At 39.2% G+C, this 19,688-nt stretch overlaps 1 protein-coding gene across 6 annotated transcripts in view; it reads right to left on the reverse strand.

Moving 5' to 3' along the window:
• MCTP1 (multiple C2 and transmembrane domain containing 1) overlaps positions 1–19,688 on the reverse strand; it is a 445,369-nt gene that overhangs the window by 195,972 nt on the left and 229,709 nt on the right. For all 6 annotated transcript variants that reach the window (XM_045022335.1, XM_045022331.1, XM_045022332.1 and 3 more), the window contains 2 exons: positions 9,795–9,965; positions 1,674–1,804 (listed from right to left, as the gene is read on the reverse strand). In XM_045022335.1, coding sequence (XP_044878270.1) covers positions 1,674–1,804; positions 9,795–9,965 — 302 coding nt within the window. The remainder of the gene's footprint in view (positions 1–1,673; positions 1,805–9,794; positions 9,966–19,688) is intronic.

Raw genomic sequence — 19,688 nt, forward strand, 5'->3', positions numbered from 1 at the left:
TCTAGATCCTAAGCATATCAACTCTTCTGATACTGGAAGCAAAAGATCTCATGTCACTCTTATTATTTATATTAACAAAGTGCCCTGGAGCCCCAGTCATGGACCAGAACCCCTCTGTGCTGGATGTTGTATAAACAAAAAACAAAAAGACAGTATTCCTCTCCCAAAGAGTTTACAATCTAAGCATAAGACAAGAGATGAAAGCTGGATAGAGACAAACAGGAGAGTACAAGGAAAAAATGATAAAGCATTGATCGGTATGATAGGCAGGGGTATCAGTGTACCCGTGACCTAATAGTTGTCAAAAAATTTTGTGGACATCACAGCAAAGGAGAGTTTTAAGGAGGATTTTGAAGGGATTGTGAGGGAGCTCTGCAGATGTTAACAGGAAACTCCTCCCAAACATGAGTGGCAGCATGGCAGTAAGCACTAAGTACATGACTGAAAATTTGAGAAGTGGGTGGAAGGCATAGCAGGTACTCACATAGGACAGACCCATTCAGCTACTTTGCCAAACTAAAGTTATTATTATATCCACTCACTGCAGATGAGACAGGGACAAAACGTACACCTATATTAATCCCAGATAATAGGGTATCATTGTATAAAATACAATTCCAATGAATATATATTTTAAAAAACTGACATTAAGGCTCTTATACACCAAAAAATTTAAATCTATTCTGATTCTTCACATTCTATAAAAGGCTGTCTCCAGGAGAAGGTAAAATGTAATATTATGACCAATCTGCCCCATCATCTAGTACGGTAAACAAAGGTGCTACTCTAAACACAAGCATAGAGGGGGAAAGATTAACACATTGACATGGAAAATATATGGCTTAGTTCATAGGAATTCCATTCATGAATATGTACTTTCAACAATGACTAATTCTACTGATACAAAGCATCAATGTACTAGTCATATTATCTACAAGTTTTTAATATTCTACTCTGACAGAAGAAATAGGATTAATACAATTTACCAGAATGTGCTGTAACTTCATATGATGTAACTGAATATTTGAACTTCCCAATAAGGCTAAGTTTTCACAGTAGCTACACACATTTAATAGTTTTGAGACTTTTTTTCTATTACGAGCTGATACAAATGGGCTATATTTACCATGACCTACCACAGTAAAACAGTTTGAGCTTGGTGATTCAGATTTATATCATTTCCTGAACTCTGAGAAAGATCCCAAATACTGAGTCCCTTGAGAATTAATTACATCAATGATCATATTTTATTGCAAAAAAGGTTGTGAATTTTCATTTCACCCACACAGTAGATTAAAAATGAGGGTGTGTTTTAGTCTTACAAGCATTTTGTAATTCATGATATTTCTTTCACCTCTAACCTCAACCCTGAAAACGTTGCCGCATGGAACCTCCTGCATCTTGATTATACTTCTTAATACAATATGTCCATGTTTGAAAATCTACATCTATGAATAGGTAAAATCTGCCACCTACTGGTCAAGCAAATAATTATTTCATCAGCATTACAGCAAGGACTGTCATAAATGCAGGAAAATGTACTTATATTTTGTAAAAACTCAGTATTTTCTTTACAAGGACAAATGGTTATAAGAAATAGTTTTAACAACAAGACTCATTGTAATCATATGCTCTTATCTCCCATAGTACTAGTAGGTTGTAATTGCACACACCTGCCAATAAAATCATCCCTTTTGCCAGCATCTTTGTCCCACACAGTAATATCAATAATTCCACCACGCTCTTCATAGAGATGAAAGTCAAATTGCTCTCTCCACTGAGGATTTAAAGTTTTTGGCACAATCTGAAAGGAGAGTAAAGAAAGTCATTATTGCACTGTGCAGCCATGTTCTTCCTGAACAGTGAAATTAATCTTTAGATGCTGCCCAGAAAGTCTTATTCACATAATTAATGGTTTAGTGGTGATTTTTTTAAAGGAAAAAATATAAGGCTACTGAACAACCTCATGCCCCTGTTGGACATAGTACCAACCTCCAGAATCTCTCAGTTCATCACCACTGAAAGTCTGTAAAACAATGAATTTGCCCTGGGAACTGAACCATTTTTCTCTAGAGTAATGATTCCTCATCTTGAATGACAGGAAAGTGACAAAGTTGTCTTTCTAAAGCAAAACCAAAAAGGCTACCTGAAAATGACAAATAGACTGAAATTGAAAGCATTTAACCAGCAACTGCAGTTAACCAGCTTTGCATGATCTCCTCCTCTTTTTCTTGCCATTATAATGTTTGAGGTTGTAGGGGTAGGGAAAATTAATTTACCAAGCTAATTTGTTGTTTATTTTTAATTACAGGAGCAGATGTAAATGAATTCAGGTTGAAGTAGACAGCTTCAATAGTGATTTTTACTCTATTTATCTCTGAGAAGAGGTTATTGTGCAGTAACTGCTGTTCTTCAAGATGCGTGTCCCTGTGGGTGTTCAACTTCAAGTATGCCTGCGCCCCATGCACCTTTGAGCAGAAATTTTAATTAGCTGTGCCCGTTCGGCCCACACATGGGCTCCAGACCCTTATGCCTCGCACTAAGGATACATAGAGCGGCACAGGCAAACTGCCCTCAGTTCCTTCTCCGCCATGAATTTCCTTGGGACAACTCTGAAGCACAGGCAAGGAGGGCAGACAGTGGAGCATCCATAGGGATACACATCTTGAAAATCCAGTTTCTGCATAAGATGAGTAAACTCTCCTTCTTCAAGTAGTGTTCCTATGAGTGCTCCACTTCAGATGACTCCCAAGCAGTATCACTGGAAGATGGAGGGAGCTTCAGAGTCGAGTCCAACACTAAAGATAGTACTGTATTACCAAGCACAGCATGTGATCTGGCATCGTGAACCATGGCATAGAGTTTGGAGAAAGTATATATTGAAGACCAGATGGCCTCTCTCAAGAGTGCCATGGAAGCAGACTGGAATCTTGTACAATGGGCTAACACCCTACAGGAAGCTGAATGTTGGCAGCCTCACCCAGAGATCCACTTTGAGAGTCTCTGAGTGGAGACTCCAGATTTGACTGTAAATTAAACAAAACGTGGAGACTTTCTAAAAGTCTTGGTTCCGTCCAGATAGATGGCTAATGCCCTTCTGACATCGAGAGCATGGAGGATGACTTCCTCTGTGGTCTGGTGTGGTTTTGGAAAAAAGACTGGAAGATAAACAACCTGGTTGATATGGAATTCAAAAGATACCTTTGGTAGAAACTTCAGAGGTGGTTGTAACAAAATTTTCTCCCTGAAGAATACTGAAAAAGAGATGGTCTTCCATTAAACCACCCATTTCTCCAACTCATTGGGCAAGGCTTATGGCCATGAAAAAAAGCCATTTTCATGGACAGGTGAAGAAAGAAACAAGTTGTCGTAGGCTCAAAGGGAGTATTCATGAGACAATTAAGGACCAAATTTAAATCCCATACAACAGTGTACATTCTAATCTGTGAGGAAAGTTTCATCAACTCCTTGATTAATCTTGCCATTGTGGGGTGAGCAAACACTGAGAATCCCTCCACAAAGGAATGAAATGCAGCTGCAGAGTGAACCTTGATGGAAATCGTGTACAGACCTGACTTTATCAGTTCCAACAGATAGTCAAGAACAGTGGAGAATGAAGGAGGAACAGGTGAAAACTGTCATCAGGTACACAAGTGGTGAAATCTTTTCCATTTCTGCTGTTTAACAATACCTGTTGTACTTCTGCAGAACAGAAAGCCTGAGACCCTGAAAACCATTAAGTAAACAAGCTCTAAGGTGAAGAATTCCCAGGTTCAGATGAAGAGGTGACAGGAGTCCTAAGAAAACAGGTGAGAAATTGATGGACATTTTGATGCCACACAAGAAGTGAGACAATTCATATAAGGGTACTGGCTTTGTTGTTTGATCTCATTCAACACTCTCAAGACAAATGGTGTTATAGGATATACACAGAGAAGGCTTTTCATCCAAGCAACAAGGAAGGCATCCCCCAGGGACTGAGGACCCATTCCTCCTCTGGAACAAAATCTTATGCACTTCCTGTTGGTGGTGTTGGGAAAGAGGTCCACTTCTGTGAACCACCAGGTCAGAAAAATGCATCTGAGAACCCACAAGTCCAGTTCCCACTCAATCTTGGGAGCAATGCTGTTGAGATTGTTGGCCATGATCCTTTTTACTCGTAGGAGTCTGAGATGAAGATATGATTGGCTATTTACCAGTGCTATAGCTTTCTTTCTTTGACACAAAGATGGGGGCATCTTGCCCCACTCCTTGACTAATGCTGTAGAATATTCAAACCATGTTATCTTGGCCTTGACAGATGTGCCCCTGATTAATGGAAGGAAGTGGATACAGGTGTTTCTGACAGCTCTCAGATTGAGGAGGTTAATGGGAGAAGAGACTCCTGGAGTGTCAGCAGTTGGGTGGAATTTCTTGCCAATGTTTGGAGAATCATTTGAGTCTTGTTAAAGTCATAAACCTGTCCACAGGAAGGTAAGTTCTGATTGTTAACAGCATCCAGAGAAGTCCCTCTGAAGTGTATTTATTGTACTGAGGTCAAAGTGGACTTTTCAATGTTGAGTTGAAATCCTAGCCTGAGGAATAAGGACATTATTGACTGTACTGCAAAGAAAAAGAGCCCTTGAGCAGCGAATCATTGGGGTAAGGGAAACAGATTGTCAGTTCATATCAATGAGCAGCTACCACCTTTGTGATCTTTGAGAATGCCCTTGGGGCAGAGGAGAGGCCAAAGGGAAGCACTTGATATTGGAAGTGATCCTGACAGACTAATCTCTTGCGAGAGGCATGAATAGCAACATGAAAATATATATCCTGAAGGTCGAGGGTTGCAAATCAATCCCTGAAATCTAATGATGGAATTGTAGCTGCATGAGACACCATCCTGAAATACTGTGATTTCACAAAGGCATACAGGAGCCTAAGATCTAATATTGGTCTCCATTTCCCATACCTTTTTTGGAACCAAAAATAACTTGGAATAGAAGCGCTTCCCCTTGTGCTGGATTAGAACTGGTTCTATGGTCACTATGAGTAGAAGAGAGATGACTTCCCGTCTCAACAACAGTTTGTGAGATGGGCCCCTGAAAAGGGTTGGAGATAAGATGGTTGGAGTAACCCATTGTTATAACCTCTAAAACCCATTTGTTGGAAATAATCTGTTCCCAGGCAGGTTGAAAATGGGAAAACTGATCTCCAAAGGGTTAGAAGTGGGTATTCTCAAAAGGAGAATATTCCCGGACCTTCAACCAGACCATCATCATGGCTGAGGACGACAGTTGGGTAGTGGTAACAGTTCCGTTAGGGTGCCTCTATTTTGGTATCTTGATCTCTTTCTTGGTGGCTCTACAGAACCATGATACTTCGAAAACTAGACCATTTGGGATCTCTGTGTGGTTTGAAATCTACTATATTTTCTTTGAATGCAGGCATATGTATTCCGAGAGACGCAAGTGTGCTCTGAGTCTTTTAAGGTATGTAAGGATTCATCCGTGGACTCTGAAAAGACCATGAGTCCATCAAAAGGCAGGCCCTTCCACAGTCTTGGACCTCCTTAGGAAAACCAGATAATTGTAATCAGGATGCTCAATGCATGACGGTGGAGGAGATGGATTGAGCCACAGTCAGCTGCATCTAGGAAGGCTTGCGATGAGGTCTTTGCTAAGAACTGACCTTCTGTTATGATGGCTCTGAACTGTTCTCGGGTGTTCCTCAGCGAGAAATTCAATAAAGCTGTTGAATTTACCATAACTGGTGTGGTTGTATTTTGCCATCAGAACTTGGTAATTTGTGATCCTGAATTGCAGAGTCACTGCAGAGTAGCTGTTGTGACCAAATAGATCAAGTCACTTTTGGTCTTTGTTGTAAGGCTCATTTTTTGCATTGTGCTGTGTGCCACATTCGTTGATTAAATTATTTGTTTGTGGGTAGGAGAACAAAAACCTCAGAATTTTTGGCTGGCATGTAATATTTTTGTCTGCCCATTTACAGATAGGCCATGCCATGACAGAGGTCTGCCAGATGGTTTTAGCAGGTTCCATAAGAGCCTTATTGACTGGCAATGCAATTTGGCCAGAGACTGTCAAATGTATAATGTCCAAAAGTTTATGTTCTGACTCTTGGATCTCCTCTAAAGAAACTGGAGTGAGTCAGCAACATGTTTAATCAGTTCCTGGAACTGTTCAAAATCATCCACCAAAGAAGGTGGTCGAGGCATTACAGCTTCTGGAGATGACAGAGATGGTTGTATTGGGGGGGGGGTTCACCTCTAGCCTCTTGCTCCTTGAAAGTTTCCTCTTGAGGCTGAGGAGGAAGATATGGTACAGGAGATTTTTCTATGCTCCCCATGGGAGTAGCTAGGAGCTTTCAAGAACTGCTGGTGATAGAGAGCCCAATATGGCTAGTGAGGGAGACCATACGGTAGAGGAGCGGACATCCAGTGTTGATCATACTAATGAGAAGGGCCATAAGGTTATTGGTCCTTATGCACGTTCCTCTCATGCTGGGTGACCCAGGAAATGTTCTCTCCATAGTATATAGGAGACACCTCGACAGAGATCTGGGCATAAGAAAAATCATTCTTAATATAGTCCAACAGCAAGGCAGAACTAAAGATGAAGGTAGTTGTCTACCATGTGCAGCAGGTATTGGAGAAGTCAGAGTCACCAGGGAAACATAAGATCTCAGTGACCCAGAAGATCTTGATACTGACAAGCTAAGTTCCCTCTAACCTGTGCGGTCACGCAGCTGCCTATTAAGCCCCGCGCAGGGGCTCAGAGCTGCGGTGGGGAGAGGTGCCTCTCCCGGCTGGCCCCAACACGGTCCTGCCACGGCAGGGAGAAGCGCCTTTCCCTACCGGCCCCAACACAGACCTGCCCCGGACTTGCGTGACCTGGGGAGAGGCACCCTTCCTCCAGCCCCAACCCAGCCCCAGCACGGACCTGCCACCGCTGGGAGAGAGGTGCTTCTCCCGCCCCCAAGCCTAGGTGCTGCTGTGGGGAGAGAGAGTTGGGGAGAGTCCTCTCTCCCTGTTGTAGGCTCTGGGCAGCCTGCACCCCAAACCTCTCAACCCCAGCCCCACCCCAGAGCCCGCACCACCAGTTGGAGCCCTCACCCCACCGCACCCCAACGCTCCGCCCCAGCCAAGCCCCGCTCCCAAACTCTGAACCCCTCGGCCCCACTCCCACCACGTGAATTATGTTACACATCACCTCCATATTGGTGCACATAACAGAATTCATTCCGCACATGCATGGGAAAAATTAGAGGGAACACTGTTGACAAGTGCTTGGTATCCATTAGCAATGGGAACTCCAGTTCTTTAGAAACAAAAAGACCCTTGGAGAATCTGAAATCTTGTGGTGCTGAATGTATCTGATCAGAGATTAAGTGAGGCTCCACAACAGCCATGGTCAATACTAATGTTGTTGATTGCTTCGCTGGTATCTGTCTCAATCTGAGGGTGCTGATTGTTAGAAACGCATCTCCAAAGCAAAAGGTGACAATACCAAAGATTCTAATGTCTTCTGGTGCATCGGTGTAGCAGACTGGGATACCAGTTTGGCTACGAAGGTGGATGTTATTAGCCTTCTAGAGTCAGAATGCTTGGGGTCTGCAGAGGATACTGGTTTCTAAGAAGCCGATTTCTTGGGCTTTCTGCTCAGATCATCTTTCATTGGTACTGAAGCATGCTTGGTACCATGGTTGTCAGAAGAACTCAAAGCCTTGATGAGCTCCCAGTACCAGAACTGCTAGGAGCCTCAATAGTACCTATTCCAGGACCTGAGGTCTCCTGGGGTGACTGAGATTTCTTCAAAGAAGGATCTCTGGTGAGAGACTCAGAACTTCTCTTCCATGGAGCCTTGTCAGTACCTTCACCCTTATATTGTAAAGGTCTCTGTCACTTTGATACAGAGGTTGACAGGGCACTAAGTGCACTTGAAGGCTGGTGTACAAGAAGGTCCTCCAAACCCAGGTCTGAAGCTGGTATCAGGGCTTCCTCTAGCATAAGAAGCCAAAATTCAATTTCTCTGTTTCAATTTTCAGATTTGCTATTAAAAGTAGTACAGATCTTACACTTGGATAGGTGTCCCCTAAACAGTGCAGGCATGGAGAACCACCTTTGCTAACCGGGGTGGACCCCAGCTGGAAAGGCAGTGCTTGAAGCCTGGGGAACTTGGCATAACAAGTGATAACAATCCCGGATAGATGCCCTTCAAAAAAAAAAAAAAAAGAGGGAAGAGGTGTTATTTGGAAAAAACCCAACAGAAATAGAAGGGGGGCTTATTCAACTAATAATGACAAATAAATTACTAGACTAGACTAAACTATACTATACTAAGTTATAGTAAAGGTGAACTCCAGGAAAAAAATTGGGACCAGGTAAAATAAAGGTTCAGTCTTAGGCCACCAGGCTGTTGAGAAGGAACTGAGGGTGGTCTGTCTGTGAAACTCACACATCCACTCTAGATATCCTCAGTCCAAGGTATGAGGATGTCTAAAGTGGATGTGTGAACTGAATGGGGTCTGTTACTGAAAATCTCAGATCAAAAGCACATGTGCACTGGGACCAGAGGGATGCTAATCAAAGAAGAAACATATATTCTATAAACCAAGCCCTCTCTAGAGAAAAAGAAGCAATCTACTCCATCATAGCTTAACAGCAGCAGTAACTTCTATATTGAGCAGGAGTGGAAATTGGCCCAAAGTCTTCTTTATGGGGCAACTACTACCTTCAGCAAAGACCACAAATTCCACTGGATTTATCACTAGGAGTCTTACAGACTCTCTTCCTCTTCGAACAGGAGACAGGCAAGCCCAGAAATCCAACCCAATAGGAGCAGCATTAAGAATTCACCCTTCTCCTGCACAACTCTCACCCTTCCCATCTCCAGAATACTGACTTTCTGAGATAAAATATCTTACCTCTTCAATAAGCCAAGACAACTCCTCTAAAGGAGGAGTAAGAAGTAGGACTGAGTGGACTTGTAGGCTCTAAAGTTATACATTGTTTTATTTTTGAGTGAAGTTATACAAAAATAATAATTCTATATTTGTAAGTTCAACTTTCATGATGAAGAGATTGCACTACAGTATTTGTATGAGGTGAATTGAAATACTATTTCTTTTGTTTCTTTTTTACAAGGCAAATATTTGTAATAAAAAATAATAAAGTGCACTGTATACTTTGTATTCTGTTGTAATTGAAATCATTATCTTTGAAAAGGTAGCAAACATACAAAATTATTTATTTATTTATACTGGTTTTTATTATTTTGCAGTGCTATTAAAACTGCAATTAATAATGATTATTTTTTAATCGCTTGACAGCCCTAGTTTTAATCCTTCCCCACAGCAGCCTGGAAATCTGACCAATTAATTATGACAATGAAAAAGGAAAGGAAAAATAAATTAAAAACCCCAAAACTGTGCTGTTACTGGCAGTCAGTGTCCTGTAAGGATAGAAGTCATAAGTGGGTGACCAGTGCCTGCAGTAAACCAAACACACAAACCAGATTGGTTTGATCTGCAGGTGCTTAAGTCCAATGCAGATGGAAATCACTGTCACAGGCACAAACCCCTGCATGCAGGCATAAGAGAGCTCGGCACTTGCTGAATCCCTAGATGAGAATATTGGTAGTAAACCTGAACTCCTGGGCATGTTACCACAATATTGCTGTATTTGGCATATTGAAAAATACCTAAGCAGTAATACAACAAAATTCCAGAAGTATTAAAATAGTCATTCAAGCAGAAGATCCCAAATGTTAAGTACGAACACAGTTAAAAGAAGTTACCTTACTCTTGTACTTCTGATGGCCCAGCCGGAACTTCACATAGGGATCACTCAATCCATTTGCATCCATGGGCTTCAGTTCACATCCCTCTATCAAACTGATACTGACTATTCCTCTCCAGAGCTGAGATTTTCTGTGCATGTCTGACAGGCGTAAACTCTGGGGCTGAAACTTCAGGTTAAAGAAAAAACAGATTTAGTTAAAATACGCAAACATTTCTTTTGTAATTTATTCTTCAGGCATTTATTGAAACATAGGCTGAAAAGTTTGTTTCCCTTATGTGTAGATTTTTGGGTTTTTTTACAAATCAAATACAGTGCCAAATACACAAGTAAAATAACCTCTCTATCCCTACTCAAGATCCCCCTGTATATGCATTAGCTCTTTTGGCCACAGCATCAAATCGGGAACTTGTGTTCAACTGATTAGCCACCATTACCCACAAATCTTTTCCAGAGTCACTGCTTTCCAGGACATAATCTCCTCCCCCGGCCCGCAGGAATAATCATGCTACAAATAAATATTTTAAGATCTGATGAAGAGGCATTTTATGAATGAGTGAATCTGAAAAAAGAAAGTCAAAATATTATGGGAGATGAAACCTTGATTAAAATAATGCAAAGCACTAGGAGAAGCAGGAATGGGGGGGAGAGAAAGAGGGCTACAGAAGAGGAGGGAAATAAAGTTCAGAATGACTGTGTAAATGACAACGATCTGCAGTCACTAAAATTACTCTTATACCCACAAATACTTGACTATTATGGAAAAACACCAGAGGAGGGCCAATCTTACAGAGGCACCATTTTAGAATCTCAGCAGTCATCCGTTCAGTTTTGCTGATGTCTGTGTAGGCCACTTCCTAATTTGACCACTGATATTTAAAAACAAAACCAAAAATGAAAAGCTTAATTGAACTTTTAAGTACAACTACTAGTTGATCTACTAGCCACATGTCCCAAAAGGGAATTTAGAGAACAGCCTCACTGGTTGTGGAAAAATCCTTGTATTCTTTTGAAAACATATCTCCTGATTACAAAATGTTCTCTCAAATTTGTTCTATAAAAACAGATATCTTTTGTTTTCTCTCAGAAATTCTGACACAGATGAAGAGTCCTTATTTGCAGTAGTTTGATATGATTGGCTATCCATAATGTAACCGGACATTTCAATATTCAGTAAAAGAAGCATGCCATGAAGTGTACATGCATCAAAGGAAATATTCCTATTGTCAGTATTCCCTCCTATTTGTAATATTATATAATTCTGAAGACTTCGCTGCCATCTTAATGATAATTCCCATTCTCATTTACAAAGCACATCACCACACCAAGTAGTTCTAGAATTAGGGCCGACAATAAAGGAGACTCATTATATAGTTTTTGTCTTCTATCCAGTACAATACCACAGTATAGTGTAAATGTCAGAGATAAATTAGCTGTGTTTGAATATTTCAGTTAGTGATGTAACTGCTCTTTTCCTACATGTTACAAACATTGCAGAAAGTTAGTATGTTTTCACCAAAGTGGGTCTGCTGACTAAGTTTAGTGTACGTTCAATCTCTGCAAAGGAAAATGGAATTAAACTTCAACATATATTTGTGCATTTTGGTAATATCAAGAGTTTTCTTCTGTTCAAGAAGTCCACGACTGGACTAAAGTGATTATCGAAACCAAGTGGAAACTTGTACTTAAATCCATCGTAACAGAGAGTGAACACTGAAAACGCTGACATTTACACAAATATTACTTACCTGTTTTGATAATTAACCAGATAGGCTCTCTTCTTCCACTCACATTTAACACAAATGTAAACCCTACTGAATCTCTGGTTGTCTTTTCAAATATTAGTGTGGTAGCCACTATTCTCAAGTGTTTTGCTCTGCTATTGATTCTTACCTTCTATCATCCCAGTAATTTTTCTGTAAACATCATTTATTGCTGACAAATTGACATCTAGATGTGGATATTTTATGAAAGTGAAAATTCTCATACTTTATAGATTAAAATATTTTTTAAAATTATATTTCTCCTCCCATTTCCAAATTATACTAAATGATTATTGCAACATATTAATCATTTTCTGAATTAAGAAATATCACACAAATCAGTATTTTTGTTTGCTGCCATAATCTTTATAATATAATGTGCCATTTCCCATTTTTTTTCTCAGCTCATGAAGCCTCATGCAACACTGGAGGCTGTGCCCTCAATGCTAATAAGGGAAACCATTTGATAATGCTGCCAACACCGGGGGGGGGAGGGGGGAAATCAGTGACTACACACTTAAACATCTTGAATAAGGCACAAAATCATTATATAATACAGACACCACTTTCAGCATTTCACTTTGTACAAACTCAGACTTGTTCCGGAAGTGCACACAACATTTAAAAAAAAATCAGTGAGATGGGTAAAGCAAATGTTGCACTGTTACTGCAAATCCTTTTTATAAATTATAATACATGAAAATGTATATTTTAGACAACATATACAAGTCTAATCACGGAGTTCTGACAAAAACTGTGGCTGTAATGCAAGTTAAAATTAAGTGCATAATTTAATGTTGTAAATGGAAAGGAAAATAAATATTTAGGAACAACATTCTTAAATATTCATCCTTCTTTTGTCAATAAATGTCATAACTATTTTACAACAATTTGTAGGTCTGGTGAATCAAAAGTAATTTCCAAATACACACTGAAGGATGCCAAAATATTTTTACTGGGATGCTGTTAATTAAAATAAAAACTATAATTCATACTATTTCTAGCTGAAGCGACGGAGAATGGACTTCAGTCTTTTTTTGATTATACCAGCTTTGTATACTGTAGTACTAACATGGTAGATAACATTCTTAATGGAACACTACCAGAGCTCACAACAACTTTTCCTTGGCAACTGAAGGTGGAGGAGGGAAGAGGCTTTTTTTCTGAACCCATAAAGTTTGCTACTTCAAACTACAGATTGGAACTAAAAAATTATACTGACTACAGACCTAATTAAGAGCAAAAGCCTTATTTTAGAAGACAATTTCTTATCTTCACATTTCCCCCCTAAATTTTACCAGTACACTATGACATGACAGAGAAGAGCTGATAATTGTTAAATGACTACTTTTTTCCATTATGTTTGACTAAAGGTGCAAGATAATCTGTTACTGCACCTTTCCTTAAATTAAGGCACTTAGAGGGTTTTACTGATGTGTTTTAATGTGTCATTAATGTACCAAATTTAACTATGTCCTCCAGATTTAAGGACCAATCCTGCTTCAGTTGACGTCAATGGGAATTCTGCTCTTAATTTCAATGGGAGCAAGAGCAGGCGATTACTGAGCTGAAAATAATTTTCAGTTTAAATGAACGATATTCCTTTCCAGGGCCTTATTTTGGCAAGCTTTTGCTATAAGGTATTATCTTGCATTAAAATTCCTCTGCCAAACTGATGATGATAAGAGTCTTACATAAAAAAGTGTCTGCAGCTGGATTCGTTTCTTGGCATGGAAACTGTGCTTAAGTGCACTTAGCATGTTAATTAGACACTCATGAGAGTGCAAAGTGCAAGTGGTATTTATAGATGTAAAATAAAGCTGTTTATGTAAAGACAGAATTATGTCACTGATCACAGCACGCTTTGGTTGGTTTTCCATCAGAAATGCTGATTCGATGAAATCAAAACATTCCATGGGAATGTGCAGATTCAGTCAAAACTTAACAGAAACCAGGCAGATGGGCAGGTGTTCTGCCTGTTTGTCTGCCTGCCTCCTTGGACTCCCCAACTCCTCAGCAGCCTGTCTAACAGGTTGCTGGGGAGTCAAGGTCCCAGGGCTTGCAAACCCTCAGCTCTTTGGTGGCCTACATGCAGGTTACCAGAGAGTCCAGGCTTCTTACCGCCCCAACTACCTAGGCAGTATGACTCTCCCTGGAGAGTTGGGTAGCCCCTAGGAGCAGGATGAAAAAATCTGTTTTGGCTCTCCCAAAACAAATTTTATTTTAAAATTTTTGAATTTTTCTTCTGATTTGCAATTAATTTTTTCCCAAAAAATTCAATTTTTCCCCTCATAGGAATTATATTTTTTTCCAGCCAGCTCTAATCATCATATTGAACAGCCAATACCTGCAGTGGACTCATCAAGAATATTGCCAGAAACTACTCACGTGCTCAAAGTTAGGCACTTGCTTAATCACCTGAGGGTATATCTACACTACACAAGAGGCACTGCAGCTACACCTCCATAGCACTATAGTTAGATGCTTGCTATAGAAATGGAAAGGGTTTCTCCATCTCTGTAGCAAATCCATCCCCTTGAGAGGCAGTAGCCAGGTTGATAGAAGAATTCTACAGTAGCTGCATCCACTGTGTGAGTTAGGTTGACTTAACTGCATTGCAGAGGGCACAACATTTTTCACAGTCCTCGGTGACATAACCAGATCAGCTTAAGTTTTAGGTGCGTACCAAGTCCTTAGTCAGGGTCTTTAAGAATGTTTATAATATTCTAAAGTAGAAGCCATTATCAAGTCAACATCTGGCAACTGTTATAAGTTACCACAGACATATCCTATTCTAAGCTTAAGGAAAAGCTGTGGCAATCGCATAACATTGTGTGGTTAGTGATGGAAGATTCAGACTTTTTTTTTTAAATGGTAAATACAAGGTTGGCTTCTATAATGATTGTAGATAAACCAATGTTCTAGTTTACCCAGCTCCAAATCTGGATATGTGACCTGGTGCAGACATTGCACACTGCCTGTAAGGCAACACTATCATATGCCAGAATTAAACTGAGACCTTCTCAGTTGCTTGTTAGAAGGCTTACTTTAGACCCTGGTGTTAATCATTCCTATACCACTACTTCATAAGTGAAACTAACAAAAAGGGTGGACATACTGTATTTGCATAAAACCAGCCCATTTTCTGTCTCCAGCATAAGAGGATTTAGACCACAGTTCCAATAGCAATTAATTGTACTTCTCTCTCACTTCCAACATCTAGGATGACTATTTTGCCTATTTCTAAACCATTACAACACCTTGCACACAGTCCGTTATTTGAATTCCATGAACTATCAGTTAACCATAGTGGATATGGAAATTAGAATCATAGAATCATAGGACTGGAAGGGACCTCAAGAGGTCATCTAGCTCATGGCAGGACTAAGTACTATGTAGACCATCCCTGACAGATGTTTGTCTAACAGGTATTCTTATGCTGGTTTATGTGCTTTATCCTAACACTGGTCTAATCATTTTGGGTCTGTAACCTGCATGTGAGATAGGGTCCCCCTCTGGTCATGCCAGAGTCAGAAACAATAAAATATAGCTGAAGGGTCATATATGGGCCCAACCTGAAGGTCCCTTTCAGAGAGTTTTTCAAAGCATTCTATGACTAGTAATTGGTTAACTTCAGCAAGAATAAATGGAACAGCTTTATGTCAGATATATTCTCAGTTGAGAAGCTGATTGGATATTTTTGGATTTACTTTACAATACTGTAAATCCAACTGTAGAAAACATTCATATACAAAGGAACAAGGAGGGACAGATCACTGGACATGCCTTTCTCAGAGAAGAGAAATCAGCAGATAAGTCAAAATTTTCCATTCTCTGTTGCAGGGGTAGGCAACCTATGGCACACGTGCCGAAGGCGGCACTCGGGCTGATTTTCAGTGGCACTCATGCTGCCCGGGTCCTGGCCACCGGTCCGGGGGTCTCTGCATTTTAATTTAATTTTAAATAAAGCTTCTTAAACATTTTAAAAACCTTATTTACTTTACATACAACCATAGTTTGGTTATATATTATAGACTTATAGAAAGAGGCCTTCTAAAAATGTTAAAATGTATTACCGGCACGCGAAACCTTAAATTAGAGTGAATAAATAAAGACTCAGCACACCACTTCTGAAAGGTTGCCGACCCCTGCTCTATTGAGTTGGTGACTAAACTGACTAAATTATTTGGTGCAGCCAGTAGTAAAAATACAAGAGAAAACAGTATATGAATACTAACTGACAAAAAAAGAGACGATATTGGCAGGATTAAGGCAGAACCATGGCTTGGAACATCATATTCCTGAACATTTCTGTGGAGGGAAGCTAGTAGGGTCAACTTCCAGGTTTGGATGTTGGTCCATGTTGCCACTTTGCATACTATCTTTGCTGGACATACTATCTTTGCTGGTCTTCTCTACTAAGAATGTGGCCATCAATCTAGGACTGGGCTTTGGGTCCTTAAAGTGGGATTAAATCCCTGATTTTGTAAATTGAATGCACTGAATTTTATATCCAGTAGAAATGATCTTTTGACCTCTGTCAGAGATGAAAGTAGAGAAAAATCAGTTTTGACTTCTTGAATTCTGTTTAAGGACAAAATGGCAAGAATACAATATTGTGAAATGGAAAATGTCCTTATAAATTGACTCCATTATGTCATCAATGCCATGAAAAATGGAGCAGTAAGTTCCCAACTAGATTGCTCCCAGCTCTGAGACTATGCGTGGACACAACTGCTGCTAGGACCTCTAGCATAACAGTAAGAAAATTAAGTGACATTGTACATAGCCTGCACTAGAGTCTCAATGATTAAATGATTAGTTGGCCTGTGAATGCCTGCAGTATAGCACTGAGTTTCCTGGGTGGATTAACCTATTCTGCAGTTTAAGGAATTTGAAGCTGAATGATGAGAGACTACTCCCCTGGACTGCAAAAGTTTGATACAAGAAGATATATGTCCCCTGAGGGTACTGGCTCTAACACCAAGGGAGAAAACTTCTTGTAGGAAAAGGTGGAGCACTATCTTGTGGTCCACATTTTTCCAGAACATCAGTAAATTCAAAAGTTTTATGTATTGCTCAAGTATCCTGGCTGCACTGAAGTCAGTGACAAAGGATTTCACCCCAAAAGCACATTCACATCACTTTCTATCAAAATCAGGGAATTGGTAAAATGCATAAAATAGCAGAGGAGGCCACTCAAAATAGCACATTCATTACTGTTTTTTAGTCTGTCTCTCTGTAAAAGAATAGTGATATCTTGCAATTTGATAATATTGCTGAAAAAAATCTATATTCAGATGGTGGAACTTTCAAGCAATCTCTTGAAAAACTGCCTGGTTCAGAGATCATCCCACTGATAGATGTTTTCCAACTGAGTTGATCTACTTTTATGTTTAGGGGGCCCTTTACGTGAGAGGTGCTCAGGAACACAAAGTGTAAACCTATCTAATGAAAAAGCAACACAGGCTTTCAGTCTGTCCCCATCTCCTCATCAGTCCCTGCCTCACTCTCTGCCTGTCCTTAAGAAATTGTCATTTTACAATCCAAAGATCATTTTTACACTTTTTCCCACTTCTAATTCTCCCACCTGTGATTACAAGCCAGACTGCTGGACTCCATCTGGTCAGAGGTAAAACTTCAAAAGCAAATTACAATTGCATTGTCCTTTAAGGGCTGGTAAACAGGCTTTTTGAAGCTCTCAACCCCCTTCTTGCACAGATACAAGCAACTTCAGCTTGAATTAACCCCTTGTATTCATATAGCAAAAACTACCATATTAAACAAATGGAAGGAACATATTCATAAAATATTACAGGCAATCCAACTGATTGCTGAATGCGGGTAAAATTATGTATCAACTCCATCTGTTTTTTAATAACAGACTTGGATCTTAAAGGTATACATTACATCTCGCAGTGGGAGTAGTGTCTGTAAAGTTAGCAATTACTAGTGTGAGTAAACACTAATAATCTAACATTTTGCAACAGAAACACATTTTTGTTTTGCAGATTTTTATCCCCTTCTTGTTTCTTATTATGGTCAGATGATGTTTGGTTTTGGGCGGATAACACATTTGCTCTTGCTGACATATAAATCAATACTGAAGTTCATTTACGGTTTCACTGGCCACAAGCTTACTATTTATCCTTTTGATTTCAACACTAAACACAACCCAATCTCACATTATGTGAGTTCCAGAAGTAATAAGATTTCATCTGGAAAAAAATCCTATTATTGGCAGTATGGGTGAGAAAGAAAGAAACCTCATTAACGGAAGTCAAGACAAGGAAAATACTGAGTGAGTACTTAAGTAATGGGAACGCCATCATCTTGTACAAAAGGATAAATACTACATTAAAAAAAAAACAATGCTACACGTTTCTCTCTTTGATTACTACTTCCTTCAGGCTCAATAATACAGAGGAGATATGTTTAACCCTTTCCAGATAGCATTGCACTGTATAGGAGTATAAAAAGTTATAAAGGCAAAACATTGTCTCATTTGCCTCTCTTACTCATTGATAGTTGGCCAACATTTTACAAAGGGGCTCAGACATCATCTTCCCTTTGAATGGAGAAGGACTGGAAATGAATCTATTTTTCCAATACATTTTCATAACCAACCAATTCAAGTTGATGTTCTTTGTTCATGAAAGCTCTAATTATATTAATAGTTGTATCACAGTATTGTGTGCTGGAAACAACTTGGAAAGCTAGTACTGTGGGTTTCACCACATAGACATAGTGCTGACTCTCATAAGTACCAATTACAACAATTAATTACTGAAAACTATTTTTAGAATGTTTTAGGGAGTTTATAAAAGCAATTCATACCCCACAATGTGTAAAGCCAGATTCCCTTACTATAGGTGCAACTGTAAAGACCTTGGAGGGTTAAAAATTTACTTTATTTTAGATACCCCAAAAAGTTATCTGTATTAGCTTTTCTAATAAATCATATCATGATTTTAGGGTCTGATATCTCAAGCTCCTAGGTCCACACATAAATACTGTGTCCTACGGAAGAGGGGGTGGAGCAGATTTCCCTCCTACACAATAATATAAAGTACTTATTTCCAGACATTCCTTAAACCTCAGTGATACTTCATTTAATATTGATCCATCCTACATCTCAGATTATTGCAATTTTTGAAAGAAATTCTATGTTTGTGAAGACAAGAAAACATCTTTATTACAGATTGCTTTCTTTAATTTAAAAAGGCAGCTGTTTGAAGTTTCTCAGAGGTTTGCAATTGTAAAAATATACTGGTGAAGATGGACTAATGGGCAGAGTGCAACTGAAATGGCCTAAGATGCATAATAAATGCAGTTTATTACATGGCTATACAATTTATAACCTGACTATCACCATCATATATATGGTAGAAACATGTATGTATATTAACTCCAGTGAATCTGGCTTCAGTGAATTATAGATACATGAATACAATATTTAAATTAATACATTCTGTATGTACCAAACCTTTTTATATGCCTATCAGTGAGAGCCGCAACTGTTAAATGAATTGCTGTTAAATAACTAACATGAAAGTGAATATAAAACAAATCATATAGGTAGGACATTTTGGAGAATTCTTAACTATGATATCATTAAGCATTTTGAATTATCAAGGCTGCTAACTGCCCATCGTCAGATGCAGATAAAACATGAGAAATTGCTTTTCAAACTAGGGAAGTCCCACTTGAATGAAGGTATACAACATCAGAAGTTAAAGCTTCATTTGCAGGATATGTAAACCAATGTGATTCACCAGCCCCACAACATTTCATTAGCACTTCAGAAGAACTCCAGTCTGAGTTCCCTGTGTATTATGGAAATAGTTGGAAAATGCTTAAATCATACTTCCATTGCATCTTCCATCTAAGAAGCTCAACTTTTGTACAAATGTCAATGAATTATTGTTCATCACACTACTGTGAAATAATTACCTATCATCGTCATTTTACAGATTTGGAAAAGAAAAGAGAGGATAAGTGGCCTGCTTAATCTTACCTAGGAAGTTTATGTGAGTGCCAGGAACGGAATCCAGGAACTTGCAACCCTAGTTCTGTACTTTAAATGATTCAATGATAAATATATTGATTTAAGCATTTTCCATTGAGTA

The sequence above is a fragment of the Mauremys mutica genome, chromosome 6 (assembly GCF_020497125.1).
Source record: "Mauremys mutica isolate MM-2020 ecotype Southern chromosome 6, ASM2049712v1, whole genome shotgun sequence".
Taxonomy (NCBI): domain Eukaryota; kingdom Metazoa; phylum Chordata; order Testudines; family Geoemydidae; genus Mauremys; species Mauremys mutica.